Source organism: Mustelus asterias, chromosome 15, assembly GCF_964213995.1.
Source record: "Mustelus asterias chromosome 15, sMusAst1.hap1.1, whole genome shotgun sequence".
In the NCBI taxonomy this organism is placed as follows: domain Eukaryota; kingdom Metazoa; phylum Chordata; class Chondrichthyes; order Carcharhiniformes; family Triakidae; genus Mustelus; species Mustelus asterias.
In genome coordinates this window covers 66076976-66101401 of record NC_135815.1, presented here as the reverse complement: position 1 = coordinate 66101401, position 24426 = coordinate 66076976, and the positions used below count along the sequence as shown (strand labels likewise).

Below are 24426 nucleotides of genomic sequence, written 5' to 3'. Positions count from 1 at the left end.
TTCATGGTCCCCATGAGAGAGACAAACAAGATCCAAGCTGACAAGATAAGGCATCGCCATCTTGGGCTTGATCTGACGCTCGATCTTAGCCAAACGGCTGAGAAATGGATCTGGCCAAGGTAGAGTGAGAACATCTACTAGTGGGGAAATCTACAAAAGAGGCACATTCAAAAAGAAAATGGAGAGGATACAAGCCCAGCATGTTCCCTCTAGGCAGAAAGGAAGGAGTAACGAGTTCAAGGAGTAACGACATTCAAGATTCGATGAGAAGGAAAAGAAAGGCTTTTAGTAGGTACAAGGCGAGAAATGCAGAGGCATTAGTAAAGTACAGGGTAGAACTTAAGAAAGCAATTACAAAAGCAGAGAAAGCTCTGGCTGTAAAAGTAGGGAAAATCCCAAGATATTCTCAAGTATATCAATGGGAAGAGGATAAATAGGGAAGGAGATGGGCCCATCAGGGACCAAGGGGGCAATCTGCGGAGCTAAAGGACATTGGTAGAGTGTTGAATGATTACTTCACATCCGTCTTTACCCAAGATAATGAGGATGAAGGTATGGAATCCAGGGAAAGAGACTGCGAGGTTCTGCAGCAAATTGACATAGGGAAGGACAAGATATTGGGGCAGACTTAAAAGTGGACAAATCTCAAGGTCCAGATAAATTGTGCTGTGGGAGACAAGGAAGGAGATTGCAGGGGCTCTAACACAATTTTTAAAATTCCTCTCTGGCTAAGAGGGAGGTTTAACAACACCAGGTTAAAGTCCAACAGGTTTATTTGGTAGCAAATACCATTAGCTTTCGGAGCGCTGCTCCTTCGTCAGATGGAGTGGAAATGTGCTCTCAAACAGGGCACAGACACAAAATCAAGTTACAGAATACGGATTAGAATGTGAATCCCTACAGACAACCAGATCTTAAAGTAAACGTAATCGAATTGTGGTCACTGTCACCAAAGTGCTCACCGAGCAGTTGAACACGTGTTTACAGGGATGGTGCAGGAGGGAGGGATTCAGATACCTGGACAATTGGGGCTCTTTCTGGGGTAGGTGGGACCTCTACAAACAGGATGGTCTGCACTTGAACCAGAGGGGTACCAATATCTTGGAGGGGAAATTTGCTAATGCTCTTCGGGAGGGTTTAAACTAATTCAGCAGGGGGGTGGGTACCTGAACTGTAGCTCCGGTGTACAGGAGGTTGAGAGTAGTGAGGTCATGGATGAGGTTTCAGAGTCGCAGGAGTGTACTGGCAGTCAGGAAGGCGGTTTGAAGTGTGTATACTTCAACGCAAGGAGCATCCGGAATAAGGTGGGTGAGCTTGCAGCATGGGTTGGTACCTGGGATTTTGATGTTGTGGCCATCTCGGAGACATGGATAGAGCAGGGACAGGAAAGGTTGTTGCAGGTTCCGGGGTTTAGATGTTTCAGTAAGTGCAGGGAAGGTGGTAAAAGAGGGAGAGGTGTGGCATTGTTAGTCAAGGACAGTATTACGGTGGCAGAAAGGACATTTGATGAGGACTCGTCTACTGAGGTAGTTTGGGCTGAGGTTAGAAACAGGAAAGGAGAGGTCACCCTGTTGGGAGTTTTTTTTTATAGACCTCCGAAAAGTTCCAGAGATGTAGAGAAAAAGATTGCAAAGATGATTCTGGATAGGAGCGAAAGTAACAGGGTAGTTGTACTGGGGGACTTTAACTTTACAAATATTGACTGGAAAAGCTATAGTTCGAGTACTTTCGAGGGGTCGGTTTTTGTCCAGTGTGCGCAGGAAGGCTTCCTGACGCAGTATGTAGATAGACCAACAAGAGGCGAGGCCACATTGGATTTGGGACTGGGTAATGAACCAGGCCAGGTGTTAGATTTGGAGGTAGGTGAGCACTTTGGTGACAGTGACCACAATTCGATTACGTTTACTTTAGCAATGGAAAAGGATAGGTATATACCAAAGGGCAAGAGTTATAGCTGGGGGAAAGGAAACCATAATGCGATTAGGCGAGATTTAGCTGGCATAGGTTGGGGAAGGAAACTGCAGGGGATGGGCACAATTGTAATGTGGAACTTGTTCAAGGAACAGTTACTACGAGTCCTTGATAAATCTGTACCTGTCAGGCAGGGAGGAAGCAGACGTGTGAGGGAACCGTGGTTTACTAAGGAGGTTGAATCTCTTGTGAAGAGGAAGAAGGAGACTTATGTCAAGATGAGACGTGAAGGTTCAGTTAGGGCGCTTGAGAGTTACAAGTTAGCCAGGAAGGACCTAAAGAAAGAGTTAAGAAGAGCCAGGAGGGGACATGAGAAGTCTTTGGCAGGTAGGATCAAGGAAAACCCTAAAGCTTTTTATAGGTATGTCAGGAGTAAAAGAATGACTAGGGTAAGATTAGGGCCAGTCAAGGACAGGAGTGGGAAGTTGTGTGTGGAGTCTGAAGAGATAGGAGAGGCACTAAATGAATATTTTTCGTCGGTATTCACACTGGAGAGGGACAGTGTTGTTGAGGGGAGTACTGAGATGCAGGCTGTTGGACTGGATGGGATTGATGTTCATAAGGAGGAGGTGTTAGCAATTCTGGAAAGGGTAAAAATAGATAAGTCCCCTGGGCCGGATGGGATTTATCCGAGGATTCTCTGGGAGGCGAGAGAGGAGATTGCAGAGCCTTTGGCTTTGATCTTTGTGTCGTCATTGTCTACAGGAACAGTGCCAGAAGACTGCAGGATAGCAAATGTTGTCCCCTTGTTCAAGAAGGGGAGTAGGGACAACCCTGGTAATTATAGACCGGTGAGCCTTACTTCTGTTGTGGGCAAAGTATTGGAAAGGATTATAAGAGATAGGATTTATAATCACCTAGAAAGGAATAATTTGATTAGGGATAGTCAGCACGGTTTTGTGAAGGGTAGGTCGTGTCTCACAAACCTTATTGAGTTCTTTGAGAAGGTGACCAAAGAGGTGGATGAGGGTAAAGCAGTTAATGTGGTGTATATAGATTTCAGCAAAGCGTTTGATAAGGTTCCCCATGGTAAGCTTTTACAGAAAATATGGACACATGGGATTGAGGGTGATTTAGTGGTTTGGATCAGGAATTGGCTAGCTGTAAGAAAACAAAGGGTGGTGGATGATGGGAAATATTCATCCTGGAGTTCAGTTACTAGTGGTGTACCGCAAGGATCTGTTTTGGGGCTACTGCTGTTTGACATTTTTATTAATGACTTGGATGAGGGTGTGGAAGGATGGATTAGTAAATTTGCGGATGACACTAAAGTCGGTGGAGTTGTAGACAGTGCGGAGGGAAGTGGCAGGTTACAGAGGGACATAGATAAGCTGCAGAGCTGGGCTGAGAGGTGGCAAATGGAGTTTAATGCGGAAAAGTGAGAGATGATTCACTTTAGAAGGAGTAACAGGAATACAGAGTACTGGGCTAATGGTAAGATACTTGGTAGTGTGGATGAACAGAGGGATCTGGGTGTCCATGTGCATAGATCCCTGAAAGTTGGCACCCAGGTTGATAGGGTTGTTAAGAAGGCGTACGGTGTGTTAGCTTTTATTGGTAGAGAGATTGAGTTTCGGAGCCAGGAGGTCATGCTGCAACTGTACAAAACTCTGGTGCGGCTGCATTTGGAGTATTGCGTACAGTTCTGGTCGCCGTATTATAGGAAAGATGTGGAAGTGTTGGAAAGGGTGCAGAAGAGATTTACCAGGATGTTGCCTGGTATGGTGGGAAAATCGTATGAGGAAAGACTGAGGGGCTTGAGGTTGTTTTCGTTAGAGAGAAGAAGGTTAAGAGGTGACTCAATAGAGGCATACAAGATGATCAGAGGATTAGATAGGGTGGATAGTGAGAGCCTTTTTCCTCAGATGGTGTTGGCTAGCACGAGGGGACATAGCTTTAAATTAAGGGGTGAGAGATATAGGACAGATGTTAGAGGTAGGTTCTTTACTCAGAGAGTAGTAAGGGCGTGGAATGCCCTGCCTGCAGCAGTGGTGGACTCGTCAACGTTGAGAGCGTTCAAGTGGTTATTGGATAAACATATGGATGATATTGGAATAATGTAGATTAGAGGGGCTTTAGATTGGTACCACTGGTCGATGCAACATCGAGAGCCGAAGGGCCTGGACTGCGCTGTAATGTTCTATGTTCTAAAGATACAGATAATGTGGGTGGAGGGAGCATTAAGCACAGGTTAAAGAGATGTGTATTGTCTCCAGACAGGATAGCCCGCAAGTCCAGGAGGCAAGCTGTGGGGGGTTACTGATAATGTGACATAAATCCAACATCCCAGTTTAGGCCGTCCTCATGTGTGCGGAACTTGGCTATCAGTTTCTGCTCAGCGACTTTGCGCTGTGTGTCATGAAGGCCGCCTTGGAGAACGCTTACCTGGAGACCAGAGGCTGAATGCCCGTGACTGCTCAAGTGCTCCCCCACAGGAAGAGAACAGTCTTGCCTGGTGATTGTCGAGCGGTGTTCATTTATCCGTTGTCATAGCGTCTGCATGGTTTCCCCAATGTACCATGCCTCGGGACATCCTTTCCAGGAAAGGATGTCCCGAGGCATGGTACATTGGGGAAACCATGCAGATGCTACAACAACAGATAAATGAACACCGCTCGACAATCACCAGGCAAGACCGTTCTCTTCCTGTGGGGGAGCACTTCAGCAGTCACGGGCATTCAGCCTTGGATCTTCAGGTAAGCGTTCTCCAAGGCGGCCTTCACGACACACGACAGCGCAGAGTCGCTGAGCAGAAACTGATAGCCAAGTTCCGCACACATGAGGACGGCCTAAACCAGGATGATGGATTTATGTCACATTATCAGTAACCCCCCACAGCTTGCCTCCTGGACTTGCAGGCTATCCTGTCTGGAGACAATACACATCTCTTTAACCTGTGCTTAATGCTCCCTCCACCCACATTGTCTGTATCTTTAAGATCTGGTTGGCTGTAGGGATTCGCATTCTAATCAGTATTCTGTAACTTGATTTTGTGTCTGTGCCCTGTTTGAGAGCACATTTCCACTCCATCTGACTAAGGAGCAACGCTCCGAAAGCTAATGGTATTTGCTACCAAATAAACCTGTTGGACTTTAACCTGGTGTTGTTAAAACTCTTACTGTGTTCACCCCAGTCCAACGCCGGCATCTCCACATTAAGAGGGAGGTGCCAGAGGAAAGGAGAACAGTTAATGTGATTCTGCTATTTAAGTAGGGTTGTAGAGATAAGTAAGAAGTCTCACAACACCAGGTTAAAGTCCAACAGGTTTATTTGGTAGCAAATACCATAAGCTTTCGGAGCACAGCTCCTTCGTCAGATGGAGTGGATATCTGTTCTCAAACAGTGCAAACAGACACAGAAATCAAATTACAGAGTACTGATTAGAATGCAAATCTCTACAGCCAGCCAGGTCTTAAATGTACAGACAATGTGGGTGGAGGGAGCATTCAACACAAGTTAAAGAGATGTGTATTGTCTCCAGACAGAACAGCTCGTGAAATTCTGCAAGTCCAGGAGGCAAGCTGTGGGGGTTACTGATAATGTGACATAAATCCAACATCCCGGTTTAGGCTGTCCTCATGTGTGCGGAACTTGGCTATCAGTTTCTGCTCAGCGACTCTGCGCTGTCGTGTGTCGTGAAGGCCGCCTTGGAGAACGCTTACCTGAAGATCCAAGGCTGAATGCCCGTGACTGCTGAAGTGCTCCCCCACAGGAAGAGAACAGTCTTGCCTGGTGATTGTCGAGCGGTGTTCATTCATCCGTTGTCGTAGCGTCTGCATGGTTTCCCCAATGTACCATGCCTCGGGACATCCTTTCTTGCAGCGTATCAGGTAGACAACGTTGGCTGAGTTGCAAGAGTAGGTACCGTGTACCTGGTAGATGGTGTTCTCACGTGAGATGATGGCATCCGTGTCGATGATCCAGCACGTCTTGCAGAGGTTGCTGTGGCAGGGTTGTGTGGTGTCGTGGTCACTGTTCTCCTGAAGGCTGGTTAGTTTGCTGCGGACAATGGTCTGTTTGAGGTTGCGTGGTTATTTGAAGGCAAGAAGTGGGGGTGTGGGGATGGCCTTGGCGAGATGTTCGTCTTCATCAATGACTTGTAGAGATAAGTACAGTAAGAAGTCTCACAACACCAGGTTAAAGTCCAACAGGTTTATTTGGTAGCAAATACCATAAGCTTTCGGAGCACAGCTCCTTCGTCAGATGGAGTGGATATCTGTTCTCAAACAGTGCAAACAGACACACAAATCAAATTACAGAATACTGATTAGAATGCAAATCTCTACAGCCAGTCAGGTCTTAAATGTACAGACAAGGTGGGTGGAGGGAGCATTCAACACAGGTTAAAGAGATGTGTATTGTCTCCAGACAGAACAGCTAGTGAAATTCTGCAAGTCCAGGAGGCAAGCTGTGGGGGTTACTGATAATGTGACATAAATCCAACATCCCGGTTTAGGTATGATGAACACCGCTCGACAATCACCAGGCAAGACTGTTCTCTTCCTGTGGGGGAGCACTTCAGCAGTCACGGGCATTCAGCCTTGGATCTTCAGGTAAGCGTTCTCCAAGGCGGCCTTCACGACACACGACAGCGCAGAGTCGCTGAGCAGAAACTGATAGCCAAGTTCCGCACACATGAGGACAGCCTAAACCGGGATGTTGGATTTATGTCACATTATCAGTAACCCCCACAGCTTGCCTCCTGGACTTGCAGAATTTCACGAGCTGTTCTGTCTGGAGACAATACACATCTCTTTAACCTGTGTTGAATGATCCCTCCACCCACATTGTCTGTACATTTAAGACCTGGCTGGCTGTAGAGATTTGCATTCTAATCAGTATTCTGTAATTTGATTTCTGTGTCTGTTTGCACTGTTTGAGAACAGATATCCACTCCATCTGACGAAGGAGCTGTGCTCCGAAAGCTTATGGTATTTGCCACCAAATAAACCTGTTGGACTTTAACCTGGTGTTGTGAGACTTCTTACTGTGCTTACCCCAGTCCAACGCCAGCATCTCCACATTGTAGAGATAAGCCAGGAAACTACAGACTAGAGAGTCTCATGTCAAGGTAGGGAAACTATTGGAGAAAATTCTGAAGGAGAGCATCTATCTCCACTTAGAGAGGCAAGGCTTGATCAGGGATAGTCAGCGTGGCTTCATCAGAGGGAGGTCATGCCAAAAAAACTGACTGAATTTTTTGAGGAGGTGACCAGTAAATAATGTATGTTGGAGTTTGGGGTGCGTAATGCCCCTTTAAAAATGCTGGTGAGGTGACTGCACCTGTTTGTGCAGCCTTGGATCTGGCTGTGGAACAGTGCCCCCCTATAATAAAGAGCTCCTGTGTTCAAGTTACCAAGCCTACCTTGTGGTTCTGTAGGCACTATAAGTTGATAGGTATATACATAACAACCAGTCGTACAGATGAGGGCAGTTGATGTAGTTTATAAAGGATTTCAGCAAAGCCTTTGACAAGGTCCCACATGGCAGACTTATAAAGATGCACATGGAATACACGGCAATTTGATACAGTGGCTCCGTTGTGGGAAATAGAGGGTGATGACAGAAGGCTGCTTTGATGATTGGAAGCCAGTGTCCAGTGACATACCACAGGGATCTTTGCTGGGTCCCCTATTATTCATCATTTATGTAACCGACATGTGTGGGGTAGGCTTAGTAAATTTGCTGATGACGCAAAGATTGGCCGGTGGCTAACAACGAGGCTGAATGCCTTGGGCTACAAGAAGATATAGACGGGATGGTCAAGTGGGCAGATAAGTGGCAGATGGAATTTAACCCTGTGAGTATGAGGTGATACACTTTGGAAGGAGAATTTGACAAGGGAGTATTCAATGAATGGTAGGACACTAGGAAGTGCGGTGGAATAAAGGGACCTTGGTGTGTTTGTTGATAGATCTCTAAAGACACAAGGGCATGTTAGTAGGGTGGTGAAAGGCACATGGGGCCTTTATCAATTGAGGCATAGATTACAAAAGCAGGAAATCATGTTGGAAGTTGTAAAGAACCTATTTGTGGCCACAGCTAGAATACTGTGTGCAGTTCTGCTGACCAATGATAGGAAGAATCTGATTGCACTGGAGTGGGTGTAGAGGAGATGCACCAGAATGCTGCCTGGAATGGAACATTTAAGTTATGAAGAGAGGTTCAATAAGATTGAGTTGTTTTCACTGGAGCAGAGAAGACTGAGGGGCGACCTGACGCAGGTGTGCAAGATTATGAGAGGTATGAACAGGGTGGATAGAAAGCAGCTGTTCCCCTTCATTGAAAGGTTCGTCACTAGGGACATAGGTGCAAGGTGAGGGACAGGAGGTTTAGGGTGGATGAGTGGAAAAACATTTTTACCCAGAGGGTGGTGATGGTCTAGAATGCGCTGCCTGCAAGGGTGGTGGAGGCAAATTGCCTCACATCCTTTAAAACGTACCTAGATGAGCACTTGGTATGTCACAACTTTCAAGGCTATGGGCCAAGTGCTGGTAAATGGGATTTGATGGGGGGTCAGCTGTTTCTCACATATTGATGCAGACTCAGTGGCCAAAGGGCCTCTTCTGCACTGTATCATTCCTTGTTGTGCAGCAAAGCCAACCATGGTGCCACAAACTTAACTTGCTTTGTGCTGTTCATGGCTACAGTGATTATTGGAACTCTGTCCAGTAAAGTTACACATTAAGATAAAATATGTCATAGGCAACTTTTGAAACTATTAAAAATCATAAAATAATCCTGTCTCAATTGTATTACCTTCATGACCTCTTCGATGTACCTTGTTGAGCTTCCATTGGCATAGGCAGTCTGCACTACTGCTATCTGCAAGTCCACATCTGCCTAAGCAATAAAAGGACAACAAATTAGGTGCACCTGAGAGACAATTCAAGAGATTCGTTCACTGCTCACAGTCACTGCTTTGTTCCACTGCTGAATGAGCCCTTTAATCACACCATGTTTAATTTACAGGACAAGGGCATTGATGTTACAGTTATAGCACAAATATATACCATTTACTTGGTAACTCTTGAAGCAAAAGAAAAAGTCAAAATTAACAACAATAAATCTTGGAATCACAATGTCATGGACAAGGGAAAAACATTTTCTGCTAGCAATATTCTACCTAAGTAGGATCTTAATAACTAAAAAGGCCTTTGACTCCTTTACTGCAAAGCAGCTTTGGAAAGTCTTTCAGAGATTTTGATGTCCAGCAAAATTTGTTTCTATCTTGTGACTCCGGTATTTTGGTATGACAACAAAATTGTCCTTTGCAATCATAGAATCCTACAATGCAGAAGGAGGCCATTTGGCCCATCAAATCTGCACCGACTACAATCCCACCCAGGCCCTATCCCCATAACCCCATGCATTTACCCTAGCTGGTTCCCTTGATGCCAAGGGGAAATTTAGCATGACCAATCCACCTAACCTGTCCATCTTTGAACTGTGGGAGGAAACCGGAGCACCCAGAGGAAACCCACGCAGACACAGGGAAAATGTGCAAACTCCAAACAGACAGTGACCCGAGGCCGGAATTGAACCCGGGTTCCTGGTGCTGTGAGACAGCAGTGCTAGCCACTGTGCCGCCTCAAACAGTAAACTCGATATGGCTCTTCACCCCCATCATTTTTGTAAAGCAGGCACCAAAAGCATCAGTCTGAGCTGGTTCGGGTTACACAGGAAATGGTTACTTAAATAAAATAATGGAATCAGACACAATCACGGACAATCATGGACATGCTGGAGAGTCACCTTAATCTTGGCTCTCATCTTGTCGAGATTGGAAAGCCTGCTGCCAAGTCAATATTCAATCATGATCCTTCTGGAAGTTGGTCACTAATGAGTTTCATGACCAGACAGACAGCTTAGGTAGATAGCGAACAGAGTTGGTACATTCATATATCCTTGCTTGACACCTGTCTGGGTACAAGAGGGCTCAGATACCAATCCATTGATCCAAAATCAAACCAAGTCCAAAGATGTGCGAGTTAGATTGATTGACCATGCTAAATTGCCCCTTAGTGTCAGGGGGACTAGCTAGGCTAAATGCATGGGGTTATAGGGATAGGACCTGGGTGGGATTGAGGTTGGTGCAGACTCGATGAGCCGAATGGCCTCCTTCTGCACTGCAGAATTCTTTGATTCTATGATTAAAAAGGACAGTTTTGCTATCATACCAAAATACTGGAGTCACAAGATAGAAACAAATTTTGCTGGATATCAAAATCTCTGGAAGACTTTCCGAAGCTGCTTTGCAGTAAAGGAGTCAAAAGCCTTTGACAGATCAATAAAAGGCTATGTATTGCTCCTTGCGCTGCACCAGGCTCTTTCCTTCGATTTGTCGAATGAGAAAAGATCAAAAGAATAAGGACTCTCCTGGATGGCCAGAGACCACATTGGATTTTGGGAACGACCTCTTCACTGACATGCAGGAAGCAGTTCAGGAAGATTCATGTGAGAATCTTTCCATAGTGGCCAGAAGGGATCTACTTCCATAGATCAATAAATTGATTCATCACACTTCTTGAGAGGTAAAACAATGATGGTATTGTGGAAATCAGGAGAGTGTACCTCTTCTTCCCGATTATTGTTAAAAGGTCTGAGACTTTGAGCAAGCATTCAGGCCAGCTTTATAGATCTCAGCAGGAATGCTGGCTGGACCACATAATGGAATTAGGCAAACTTAACAGGACAAATGGCTCAAGTGAATGCAATGAAAAGGCCAGTAATATTGGCCTAATATCGGACTAAATGAAATGGAAATTATAGGCTCTCTTACAAGTGACACTGAGGATGACAAAGTCACTCTTTAGGTATGAACCAGATCCCTCTGTGCAGAGAGTTTATGTGCATAGGCCAAGAAAATATATCAATGGAATGCAAAAATAACTCGTCTAACATCTCTAACCCAAGTTCCAAATCAGACCAGATGCAAAAAAGATATACAATTTTTAAAAAAAAAATTATCCTTTCATGGGATATGAATTTATTGCTCAGCCCTAATTGCCCTAGAACTAAGTCGCTTGCAAGGCCATTTCAGAGGGTAGTTGTCACACTGCTATGGATCTGGAGTCACATGTAGGCCAGATCAAGTAAGGATGACAATTTCCTTCCCTAAAAAGACATTAGTCAACCAGATGGATTTTTACAATAATTGATGATAGTTTCATGGCCAATATTACTGAGACTAGCTTTTGATTCCAGATTCTTAATTGAATTTAAATTCCACCATGGTGGGATTTTAACCTGTGTTTTCTAGAACATTAACCTGGGCCTCTGAATTACTAGTAGACTACGTCACCTCTACACCATTGTGTCCCCCTAATTGCAAATATTGGGAATGGTGATGGGGACTTCAAGAGAACATGATATCATAGCATGGTGAGAGCATAGAAGGAGGCCATTCAACATGCTGTGCGTATGCTGGCTCTCTGCAAGAGCGACTCCCAGGTCCCACTTCCCTGCTATTTCCCCTGTAATGTCGAGATGCCGGTGTTGGACTGGGGTAAGCACAGTAAGAAGTCTCACAACACCAGGTTAAAGTCCAACAGGTTTATTTGGCAGCACTAGCTTTCGGAGTCTCAGGCTCCTTCATCAGGTGAGTGTTCACAAACAGGGCATATATAGACACAAATTCAAGTTACAAGATAATGGTTGGAATGCGAGTCTTTACAGATAATCACGTCTTTACAGGTGCAGACAATGCAACTCATCATCAAGTTCTATGCCACCATCAGACTAACCATGGACTACTCTCCGGAATCAGTTGCATTCTTGGACACACGCATCTCGGTAGATGTGGTTTATATGGATTTTAGCAAGGCGTTCGATAAGGTCCCCCATGCAAGGCTTCTGGAAAAAGTGAGAGGGCATGGGATCCAAGGGGCTGCTGCCCGGTGGATCCAGAACTGGCTTGCCCAAAGGAGGCAGAGAGTGGGTATAGATGGGTCTTTTTCTAAATGGAGGTCAGTCACCAGTGGTGTGCCCCAGGGATCTGTTCTGGGACCCTTGCCGTTTGTCATTTTCATAAATGACCTGGATGAGGAAGCGGAGGGATGGGTTGGTAAGTTTGCCGACGACACGAAGGTTGGTGGGGTTGTGGATAGTCTGGAAGGATGTCAGAAGTTACAGAGGGACATAGATAGGATGCAAGACTGGGCGGACAAGTGGCAGATGGACTTCAACCCAGATAAATGCATCGTGGTCCATTTTGGTAGGTCAAATGGGATGAAGGGGTACATTATAAAGGGAAAGACTCTTAGTACTGTAGAGGATCAGAAGGACCTTGGGGTCCGGGTCCATAGGACTCTAAAATCAGCCCCGCAGGTGGAGGAGGTGGTTAAGAAGGCGTATGGTGTACTGGCTTTTATCAATCGAGGGATTGAGTTTAGGAGTCCGGGGATAATGATGCAGCTATATAAGACCCTCGTCAGACCCCACTTGGAGTACTGTGCTCAGTTCTGGTCGCCTCACTATAGGAAGGATGTGGAAAAGATTGAAAGGGTGCAGAGGAGATTTACAAGGATGTTGCCTGGATTGAGTGGCATGCCTTATGAGGATAGGCTGAGGGAGCTCGGTCTTTTCTCCGTGGGGAGACGAAGGATGAGAGGAGACCTAATAGAGGTGTATAAGATGTTGAGAGGCATAGATCGGGTGGACTCTCAGAGGCTTTTTCCCAGGGTGGAAATGTCTGCTACGAGAGGACACAAGTTTAAGGTGCTGGGGGATAGGTACAGGGGAGATGTTAGGGGTAAGTTTTTCACACAGAGGGTGGTGGGCGAGTGGAATCGGCTGCCGTCAGTGGTGGTGGAGAACTCAATAGGGTCTTTTAAGAGACTCCTGGAGGAGTACATGGAGCTGAATAGGATGGAGGGTTATAGGTACGTCTAGAAGGTAGGGATGTGTTCAGCACAACTTGTGGGCCGAAGGGCCTGTTTGTGCTGTAGTTTTTCTATGTTCTATCTCCATCAAGGACGGTCACCTCAGCACTTCACTGTACCACAAGCCCACGGATAACTTCATATTCCTCCACTTCTCCAGCTTCCACCCTAAACACGTAAAAGAAGCCATCCCCTACGGACAAGCCCTCTGAATACATAGGATCTGCTCAGATGAGGAGGATCGCAACAGACACGTACAGATGCTGAAAGACGCCCTCATAAGAACAGGATATGGCACTCAACTCATCGATCGACAGTTCCGACATGCCACAGCGAAAAACCACACCAACCTCCTCAGAAAACAAACACGGGACACGGCGGACAGAGTACCCTTCGTCGTCCAGTACTTCCCTGGAGCGCAGAAGCTATGACATCTTCTCCGGAGCCTTCAACATGTCATCGATGAAGACGAACATCTCGCCAAGGCCACCCCCACACCCCCACTTCTTGCCTTCAAACAACCGCACAACCTCAAACAAACCATTGTCTGCAGCAAACTACCCAGCCTTCAGGAGAACAGTGACCACGACACCTCTGCAAGACGTGCCGGATCATCGACACGGATGCCATCATCTCACGTGAGAACACCATCCACCAGGTATACGGTACCTACTCTTGCGACTTGGCCAACATTGTCTACCTGATACGCTGCAGGAAAGGATGTCCCGAGGCATGGTACATTGGGGAGACCATGCAAACGCTACAACAACGGATGAATGAACACCGTTCGACAATCACCAGGCAGGAGTGTTCCCTTCCAGTCAGGGAACATTTCAGCAGTCACGGGCATTCAACCTCTGATCTTCGGGTAAGCGTTCTCCAAGGCGGCCTTCACGACACACGACAACGCAGAATCACTGAGCAGAAACTGATAGCCAAGTTCCACACACGAGGATGGCCTCAACCGGAATCTTGGGTTCATGTCCCACCATCTGTAACCCCCCACGACTTGCCTAGGTTTGCAAAATCTCACTAACTGTCCTGGCTGGAGACAATACACACCTCTTTAACCTGTGCTTGGCCCTCTCTCCACTCATTATCTGTATCTTTAAGACTTCGATTACCTGTAAAGACTCGCATTCCAACCATTAAATTGAATTTGTATCTGTTTATGCTCTGTTTGTGAACACAGCTCTTCACTCACCTGATGAAGGAGCCTGAGACTCCGAAAGCCAGTGCTGCCAAATAAACCTGTTGGACTTTAACCTGGTGTTGTGAGACTTCTTACTGTGATTTTCCCTGTAGCCCTGCAGCTCATTGCAATGGGGGACATGGTAGCACAATGGTTAACATTGCTGCCTCAGGCCAGGGACCCGGGTTCGATTCCAGCCTATGCGGAGTTTGCACGTTCTCCCCATGTCTGTGTAGGTTTCTTCTGGGTGCTCAGTTTCCTCCCACAGTCTAAAGATGTGCAGATTAGGTTGATTGGCCATGCTAACTGGACCCTTAGTATCCAAAGATGTTTTATGTTAAGGGGATTGGTGGGGTAAATACGCAGGGCGTCGGTGCAGACTCGATGGGCCAAATGACCTCCCTCTGCACTATAGGGATTCTATGATTTTATGTGGGAGATTAATTTTATTGTAGAGAAGAATGAAACAATTCATTTTGGTAGGAGAACAAAGATTGGCAATGTAAAATAAAGGAGGTGCAGGAACAGAGACCTGGAGTTGTATGCTGAAAGTTGCAGTGCAGGTTCAGAAAGTGGCTAAAAATTTGTATTTTAAAAATTTATATTGTATACATTTATAAATTGGAAGCATAGGATACAAAGGCAAGGAAGTTATGATTAATCTTTACACAGCCTTGGTTTGGCCTCAACTGCAGTAACATGTCCAATTCAGGGCACCACACTTTATTTAGGAAGGATGTGTAGGGCTTAGAGAGGGTGCAGAGAATGGTTCTAGGAATTTGCTTCTTTTACCAATTACTTTGATGTTTTAGGTGTAGATCTTTCTAACAGGCAATTCTGATGAAGGGCCCACACAAACATGAACATGTCTGCTCTCTCCACAGATGCTGATTTTCCCAGTGATATTTGCTATATCAACATGGTAAGATGACATATAGGAACATTTTACCTTGGCAAGAAGCTCCTTTAGAAATATAATAATTAAAGTTGCAATCTTATCTCCGTCAAGAAGATGAAAACGTCCGGATTCATTGATGTAATAGTATACAATTCTGTCTGCATCACCATCAAACGAGCAGCTACGTTCATTTGCTTTCATGTGTAAGCCTACAGCAATTGAGAATGTGGTTATTATTTTCCTGATTATTAGGGTAGGAAATAACCAGAAACTACCCTTTTCAATTGCAATGCAGCCCATAAAGGCTACACTATCAACAAAACACAACCACCTTTTCGTAAAACTCAACCTGAAATAAAAACAGAAAATGCGAGAAATACTCAGCAGGTCTGGCAGCACCTGTGGAGTTAGAAACAAAGTTAACATTTCAGGTCAAGGAACATTCTTCAGAACTTCAGGTCAAGAATAGTTCTCTGGGATATTGCTGTTCAGACTATAATTAGCAAGGAGAAAAAAAAATTGATGCTTATCTTGAAGGCACTTTCTTTTCCCTAGAAATTCAATATGCCCTGAGGAGCAGAATTTGTTTCTAATGGAGTTAAAGCAAAGTTAAAGCAAAGTAGCAACATTTTGAAGTTTGACAAGCAAGTTTTCAAAGTGATACAACCAAGCTAGTAGCAGCTCACACGCGAGAGCTCATACTTGTTTATGCGAACAGTATGTAAATAATATGAACTGCCAGTTCTGCAGACACGCATGCTGATCCCGCATTCAATTAACCTCATTGAATGTTTTTAAGGCAAGGATAAATACATTTTTATCATAAAGGAAATAAGGGTTATGGTGAGCGGGCGAGTAAGTGGAGCTGAGTCCACAAAAAGATCAGCCATGATCTTTTTGAATGGCGGAGCAGACACGAAGGGCCAGATGGCCTACGCCTGCTCCTAGTTTTTATGTTCTTATTGGATTACTCAGTCATATCAGGATCCAGAGATGATGATACAGTTTGGACAAACTCAAACTTTGAATTTAGTTTACTCATCCAAGTCGTGAAAGGAATAAAAGTTACATGCTGTTCTCCATGCATCACGGATAGTCACTGAAGCAGAAATGATCTTGGATAACTCATTTCTGGAAGATTATCGAAAAAGTTCTCCAAGATGACATTGGGGATGGAAAACAATACTTATGAAGAAAGACTGGATGTGCTGGGTCTGTTTCCATGGAGGAGAGAGGGAGGTGGAGAGGATAATCATGACCATTTTGATAGGGTGAACAGGGAAAGTTTACTTCCTCTGATTTGGGAATTAGCAATGTCACACAATTGTTACAGCACAGAAGGGGGTAATTCTGCCAATTGCCCTGGACACCCCCACCATCAGGAACATCCTTCTTGCATCTATCCTGTTTCGTCCTGTTAGAATTTTCTAGGTTTCTATGAGATTCTCTTCATTAGCAAATGTGAGGTTATCCACTTTGGAAGAAATAATAGTAAATTGGAATATTATTTAAATGGAGAAAAATTACATCGTGCGACTGTGCAGAGGGACCTGGGGGTCCTTGTGCACGAATCGCAAAAACTCAGTCTGCAGGTGCAGCAGGTGATCAAGAAGGCGAATGGAATGTTGGCCTTTATCGCGAGGGGGATAGAATATAAAAGCAGGGAGGTCTTGCTGCAACTGTACAAGGTACTGGTGAGGCCGCAACTGGAGTACTGTGTGCAGTTTTGGTCCCCTTATTTACGAAAGGATATATTGGCCTTGGAGGGAGTGCAGAGAAGGTTCACCAGGTTGATACCGGAGATGAGGGGTGTAGCTTATGAGGAGAGATTAAACAGATTGGGTCTGTACTCGTTGGAGTTTAGAAGGATGAGGGGTGATCTTATAGAGACATATAAGATAATGAAGGGGCTGGATAGGGTAGAGGTGGAGAGATTCTTTCCACTTAGAAGGGAAACCAGAACTAGAGGGCACAGCCTCAAAATAAGGGGGGACCGGTTCAAAACAGAGTTGAGGGGGAACTTCTTCTCTCAGGGGGTAGTGAATCTCTGGAATTCTCTGCCCATTGAAGTGGTGGAGGCTTCCTCGTTGAATATGTTTAAATCACGGGTAGATAGTTTTCTGATCGATAAGGGAATTAGGGGATATGGGGAGCAGGCGGGTAAGTGGAACTGATTTGCTTCAGATCAGCCACGATCTTGTTGAATGGCGGGGCAGGCTCGAAGGGCCAGATGGCCTACTCCTGCTCCTATTTCTTATGTTCTTATTCCTCTGAACTCAAGCTAATATCATTCTAACTGACTCAATCTCTCTTCATACATCAGTCCTGCCATTCCAGGAATCATCTGGTAAACCTTCTCTGCATTCCCTCTAAAGCAATAACATCCTTCCTCAGATAAGGAGATCAAAACTGCACACAATATTCCAGGTGTGGTCTCACCAAGCCCAGTATAATTGCAGCAAGACATAGAATCATAAAGTCTCTACAGTGCGGAAAGAGCCCACGGAGCCCATCAAGCCTGCACCGACAACAATCCCACCCAGGCCCTAGCCCCACATATTTACCCTGCTAATTCCCTTGACACTAAGGGTCAATTTAGCATGGCCAATTAACCCAACCTGCATATCTTTGGACTGTGGGAGGAAATCGGAGCACCCGGAGGAAACCCACGCAGACATGGGGAGAACATGCAAACTCTGCACAGATAATCACCCGAGACTGGAACTGAAATCATAGAAACCCTACAGTACAGAAAGAGGCCATTCAGCCCATCGAGTCTGCACCGACCACAATCCCACCCAGGCCCTACTCTCATATCCCAACATATTTACCCACTAATCCCTCTAACCTACGTATCTCAGGACACTAAGGGGCAATTTTAGCATGGCCAATCAACCTAACCCGCACATCTTTGGACTGTGGGATGAAACCGGAGCACCCGAACTTGGGTCGCTGGCGCTGTGAAGCAGCAGTGCTACTCACTTTGGCACCCAGTCCTGCTCCTGCACTCGAATCCTCTCACTATGAAGGCTAACATACAATTTGCTTTTTTTACTGTCTGCTGCAACTGTATGCTTATGTCCAGTGACTGGTGTACGAGGACACCCAAGTCTTGTTGCACATTCCCCTCTCCTAATTTATGGCCAAATACTTTCTCGTTTTTGCTACCAAAGTGGATAGCCTCACATTTATCCAAATTATACTCCATCTGCCATTCATTTGCCCACTCAACTTGTCATATCACACTGAAGGATCTCTGCATCCTCTTCACAGTTCACCCTCCCACTCAGCTTTGTGTTAACTGCAAATTTGGAGACATTACATTTAGTTCCCTCATCTAAATCATTAACATATATAGTGAATAGCTGGGGTCTCAGCACTGATCCCTGTGGTACCCCACGAGTCACTGACTGCCATTTGGAAAAAGACCCGTTTATTCCTACTCTCTGTTTCCTGTCCGTCAACCAGTTTTCTATCCATCTCAATACATCACCCCAATCCCAGGCGCTTTAATTTTACACTAATCTCTAATGTGGGACTCTGCCGAAAGCCATCATAGGAATTAGGAGCAGGTAGTCGGCAAATTCAACCCTTCGCGCCTGCTCCGCCATTCAATCAGATCATGATTGATCTCTCCCTGTTCTCAAATCCACCTCCCCACCTGTTCTCCATATCCCTTTTTTTTTAAATTAGAAATATCTTCTTGAAACCATTCAGCTATTGCCACACTAGGGGGCAGCGAATTCACCACCTTCTGTGAGAAGTAGTTCCTCCTCATCTCAGTTTTAAATCTACTGCCTCTCAACCTAGCGAACAGCTGGGATCCTCTTGTTGACCTCTTTGTGGTGATATAAACAGGGCCTAGTTTTAAGGCTGATAAAATTGGATATCCTAAATTAAAGAATTGGGCACATTGAAATCAAACACAGTCAAACCTCAGGCAGGCCAATTGTACAATACACAAATGTGTCTGGGCCTGACCCTCAACCACCCATCAAAGGTCGTTACACTCTACTTGAGACTTAGCCGGAGATCATGGCACCTCATTGAAATGCATCGGTCTATTGTCAGAAGCCCAGATCGGGCCAGACTTTCTGTCACCAAGAGATCCTGTAGAAACCTTACCTGATAACAAGTTTAACAACATGGAGATGGACACCTGGGGGGCGGACCCTGGTGTCCTGTCAGGCAGACATCAAGAAACCCACTGGGTATTGGAACCCCCTCCTGGGACCTCATTGGCCAGAAGCCAGAGAAGTTTCTGGAAAGGCAAACAGGCTGGGGATAAAGGGACACACTCAGAGGCACACAGGAGCGAAGACTCGACAGGGGAGACAGCCGTGATCATTCGGAAGACTGACCAGACAAGGAAGGAAGGAAGAAGCGGCCATCGAGACTCACCTTCGTGACAACAGACCAGAGGGACTCAGAGAATCGGGCCTGCAGTTTAACCAAGCCATCTTTACGGGTAGTATACTTGAATCTGCTGGGGTATCCTCTTGTTTTATGTGGGTAATTTAAGGGTTAATAGTGTTATTTAATAAACTTGTTGAATCTTTACTTGTGTTTGTCCTTTGTCCACCTTGCAAATAAGGGCACCGGGGTAAAACCTTGGAGTAAGTAAACTGGTTGAAAGTATCTGAGAATTAACAGGTACAACATCTTCAACAAGGTGACCTCTTGTTCGAAATTGCCCCGCAAGATAAAACATTTGGCCTAGGTTTACTTTATCAATCCCTTTTAAAATTTTATATACCTCGATCAGACCCCCTCCCATTCTTCTAACGCCAGCAAGTATAAACCCAAACTGTTTAATCTCTCCTAATTTATCAACCCTTTCATCCCTGGAATCAATCTGGTGAACCTCCCCTGAACTGCCTCCAATGCTACCGCATCCTTCCTCAAATAAGGAGATGAAAACTGGACACAGTACTCGAGATGTGGTCTCACCAATACTCTATACAATTGCAACAACACTTACCTACTCTTATACTCCAATCCCTTTGCAATAAATGCCAACATCCCTTTTGCCTTTTTAATACATACTGCACTTGCATACCAACTTTCCGTAACTCATGAACATGGACACCCAGACCCCTCTGCCTGGATGCATTTTGAATCTGCTTCCCATTTAGGTAATAATTTGCCTATTTTTTTCTGCCAAAATGTATAATCTCACACTTATCCACATTAAACTCCATCTGCAAAATTTTGGCCCATTCACCCAGCCTATCTATAACCATCTGTAAAATCTTTATGTCCTCTTCACTGCCTACTTTCCCACCTATTTTTTGCACCATCCGCAAATTTAGCTGTGTTACACTCTATCCCTGCTTGCAGATCATTTATATATTGTAAACAGTTGCGGTCTGAGGACTGACCCCTGTGGCACTCCGCTTGTTACATTTCACCAGCATTTATCCCAGCCCTCTGCTTTCTGTCTGTCAGCCAATCCTCAATCCAATCTAGTACGCTACCTCCAATCCCCTGCAATCTCACCTTCTGGATCAGCCTTTTATGTGGCACCTTGTCAGATGCCTTCTGGAAGTCCAGATATACCATATCCACAGATTCCCCACTATCCACCTTGCTGGTTATGTCCTCAAAGAACTCAAGCAAATTTATCAAGCATGACTTACCCTTCATAAAACCATGCTGACAGTGGTGGATTGAGCTTTGTCTTTCCAAATGCTCATTCATCTCCTCCTTAATGATTTATTTCTGCAACTTCCCCACCACAGATCATAGAAACCCTACAGTGCAGAAAGAGGCCATTCGGCTCATCAGGTCTGCACCCACCCATGCCCTACCCCCTTATCCCTACGCATTTACCCGCGAATCCCTCTAACCTACGCATCTCAGGACACTAAGGGGCAATTTTAGTATGGCCAATCAACCTAACCCGCACATCTTTGGACTGTGGGAGGAAACCGGAGCACCCGGAGGAAACCCACGCAGACACGAGGAGAATGTGCAAACTCCACACAGACAGTGACCCGAGCCAGGAATCGAACCCAGGTCCCTGGAGCTGTGAAGCAGCAGTGCTAACCACTGTGTTACCGTGCCATCAAGGTAACATCCCATACTTTCCTATTTTTTGCCCCTGTCCCTTTTTGAATAGGGGTATCACATCAGCGTGTTTCCAATCTACCAGGACCTTACTAGAATCCAAGGAATTTTGAAATATCACAACCAATGCATCCACTATCTCTGCAGGCAGCTCGTAGGGTGCAGGCCATCAGGTCCTGGAGACTTATCTGCCTTTAATCCCACTAGTTTATTCAATACCTTCTCCCCAGTGATGACTATTGCATCAAGTTCCTCTGCATTAACTACAGTTTTTAGAAAATCTTTATTATTCTCTACTGTGGAGGGGCGCAAAATATTGGTTTAGTGCCACCACCATCTCGATGCTCCCCATTGATACCTCACCAGTATTGTCCTGTCCTCTAAGGGGCCAACATTTACTTTAGCTATTCTCTTCCTCTTTATATACTTATAGAAGCTTTTGGTTTCTGTGTTTTGCCAAAGTTCTGCTTTGTCAAAGGGTCATCTGCACTTGAAACGTCAGCTCTTTTCTCTTTGGAAATCATAGAAACCCTTCTTACAGATGCTGCCAGACCTGTAGAGATTTTCCAGCATTTTCTCTTTTGACTTCTGTGTTCATGTTTTTTGCTAGTTTCCTTTCATAGTTCATCTTTTGATCTATTTTTTGTAGCCTTTTGCTGAACTTCAAAGTTCTCCCACTCCTCAAGCTTACCACTAGCTGTTGCAGTTTGGTATGCCCGAGTTTTTGCCTTTATGTCCTCGTTGATTTCCTCGTCTAGCCATGGAACGTTTTTCTTGCTTTTACAATTTCTCTTCCTCTCAGGAATATACTTTAATTGAGAGGTATTTAATATCTCCCTGAACATCTGTCATTGTTCCTCAACTGTCCTGCTCTCAATTATTTATGCCCAGTTTACTTGGGCCAACTCTTTCCTCAGGCCTGTATAATTACCTCTGTAAGAGTTTTAACAACACCAGGTTAAAGTCCAACAGGTTTATTTGGTAGCAAATGCCATTAGCTTTCCGAACGCTGCTCCTTCGTCAGATGGAGTGGATATCTGCTCACAAACAAGGCACACAGAGACACAAACTCAAGTTGCAGAATACTGATTAGAATGCGAATCTTTACAGCTAATCAAGTCTTAAAGATACAGACAATATGAGTGGAGCTCACATTGTCTGTATCTTTAAGACTTGATTAGCTGTAAAGATTCGCATTCTAATCAGTATTCTGCAACTTGAGTTTGTGTCTGTGTGCCTTGTTTGTGAGCAGATATCCACGCCATCTGACGAAGGAGCAGCGTTCGGAAAGCTAATGCCATTTGCTACCAAATAAACCTGTTGGACTTTAACCTGGTGTTAAAACTCTTACTGTGTTTACCCCAGTCCAACGCCGGCATCTCCACATCATAATTACCTCTGCCCAATGCTAAAACTCTAGTATGGCATTCTGTCTTCTCTTGCTCAATCTGAATCTGAAATTCTAGCATGCTGTGATCACTCTTTCCAAGAAGATCTTTAACAACAAGACTATTTATCAACCCTTCTTCGTTACATCATTCTAAATCTAAAATAGTCTGCTCCCTGGTTGGTTCAATAACATGTTGCTCTAAGAAACAATCCCTCATACACTTTATGAAATTTCCCTCGAGGCTATCTTTGCCAATTTGATTAATCCAGTCAAAATACATATTAAAATAATCCACGATTACCACTGTGCCCTTCTCATAAGCCCCCATTATTTTGTGGTTTATACTATGTCCCACTTTGGAAGTATTGCTCGGGGGCCTGTAAATTACTCCTGTCAAGATTTTTTTCCTTGGGTTTTTATCATTAACTCTACTAGTTACATCTTCACAGATTTCAAGTAGATTGGTCAAACACGATTTTCCCTTCATAAATCCATGCTCTGTCTGACCCTGTCACTGTTTTACAAGTCTTTTGCTATAAAATCTTTGATGACAGATTCTAAAATTTTTCCCACTACCATCGTCAGGCTTACTGGTCTATAATTATGTTTTCTCAGAAACTCCGTAACATTTAAGAAGCATTTAAATATTCACTGGAAAATGGGATTAATATAGTCAAATCTTTGTTGACCAGTGTGGACACAATGGGCCAAAGGGCCTCCTCTGTGCTGTAAATGCCTATGAAGCTCTGAATTTAAAGGAAAATGACCATAAATCTTTCAATCCAAGAAATATTGCATGGATAGAAAACAGGGTACAAGCATGTGGAGTTGAATGACCTCTCCCGCTGTAAAATTGTACTGATTCATTAAATTTAATATAAGCTTTCCATTCCATTACTTGCCTTGTGGTGGCTTCTGTTGAACCTTAACAAAATCTGCTCCACAGAGGTGGTTGAGTTTGCCATTTGTACCATCATTATGCACCTTCAACAGCAGCTTCTTCTCAAGGTAAGGCTCCAATTCCTGAAGCTTCAGTGCGCCAATACCATTTGCACCATCCACATTCAATTGTCGCAATTCCTCTGGATGGCAAGTTGTCTGTGGAAAGAGAGAATACCGAATCACATCAGTAGAATGTGTTTGAGGTAGATTACATACAAACACGTTTAAGCAACAATATCAATACAGCCTTGGGTCGTTATCAATAATCCTCACTGAAATATTAATCACGCCTTCAACATCATTTTAGATTGTTAAAACATTAGCAGCACATACTGCCTTTATGGATGGTTAAAATACATTCATCAGTACTTGAAGATCATACTCAGGAATTGCATATTGAAAATGCTGATAGAAATAAAAGATAACAGGGAAGAGAAAATTGATAGGCAGGGTGTATTAATTAGAAATACTGGTTATCCTTAGAATGGATAAATCCTCTGGCATTCAGAATAAAGTTTAAAATTTGACAATGATACCAAACTCGGAGGTATGACAAACAATAAGATGCCAACTGACTACAACAGGACGCAGTTAGGCCAGTAGAATGTCTGCCACTAGGCAGATGGAATTTGATGTAGAGAAATGGGAGGTGAGGTTTACTGTCCAAAGGGATAGAGGCAATTTCGAGCTAATGTCACAGTTCTGAAGAGCACGCAGAGCCAGAGGGACCCAAGGATCATGTGCATAGATTGTTAAAGGCGAGAGAGAATATTTAGCAAAGCATTTGGATCTTGGGCTTCATAAATAAAAATAAACAGAAGATGGAGGTTATGCAAACGCTTACGAAGCACTGATTAGTCCACAACTAGAGTACTGCGTTTTCTGATCACATTTTTTAAGACGAATGTGAGGAATCTTGAGAGAAGATTTACCAGGATGGCATTAGGGATGAGGGATTTAAATGACAAGATTTCATTGGAGAGCTATATTTGTTTTCCTTAGAGCAAAGGATAGAGGTGCACAAGATTTTGACAGGTTTAGATTAGGCAGAGAGTGAAGCTGTTCTCGTTAGCTGATGGTA

The 24426-nt window shown here is 44.5% G+C and overlaps 1 protein-coding gene across 2 annotated transcripts in view; it reads right to left on the bottom strand.

Annotated features, from left to right (window-relative positions):
* Window positions 1-24426, bottom strand: part of pgm3 (phosphoglucomutase 3) — a 122008-nt gene that overhangs the window by 58738 nt on the left and 38844 nt on the right. For both annotated transcript variants that reach the window (XM_078230032.1, XM_078230033.1), the window contains exons 5-7: window positions 23306-23501; window positions 14996-15153; window positions 8731-8814 (exon numbers count right to left, since the gene is read on the bottom strand). In XM_078230032.1, coding sequence (XP_078086158.1) covers window positions 8731-8814; window positions 14996-15153; window positions 23306-23501 — 438 coding nt within the window. The remainder of the gene's footprint in view (window positions 1-8730; window positions 8815-14995; window positions 15154-23305; window positions 23502-24426) is intronic.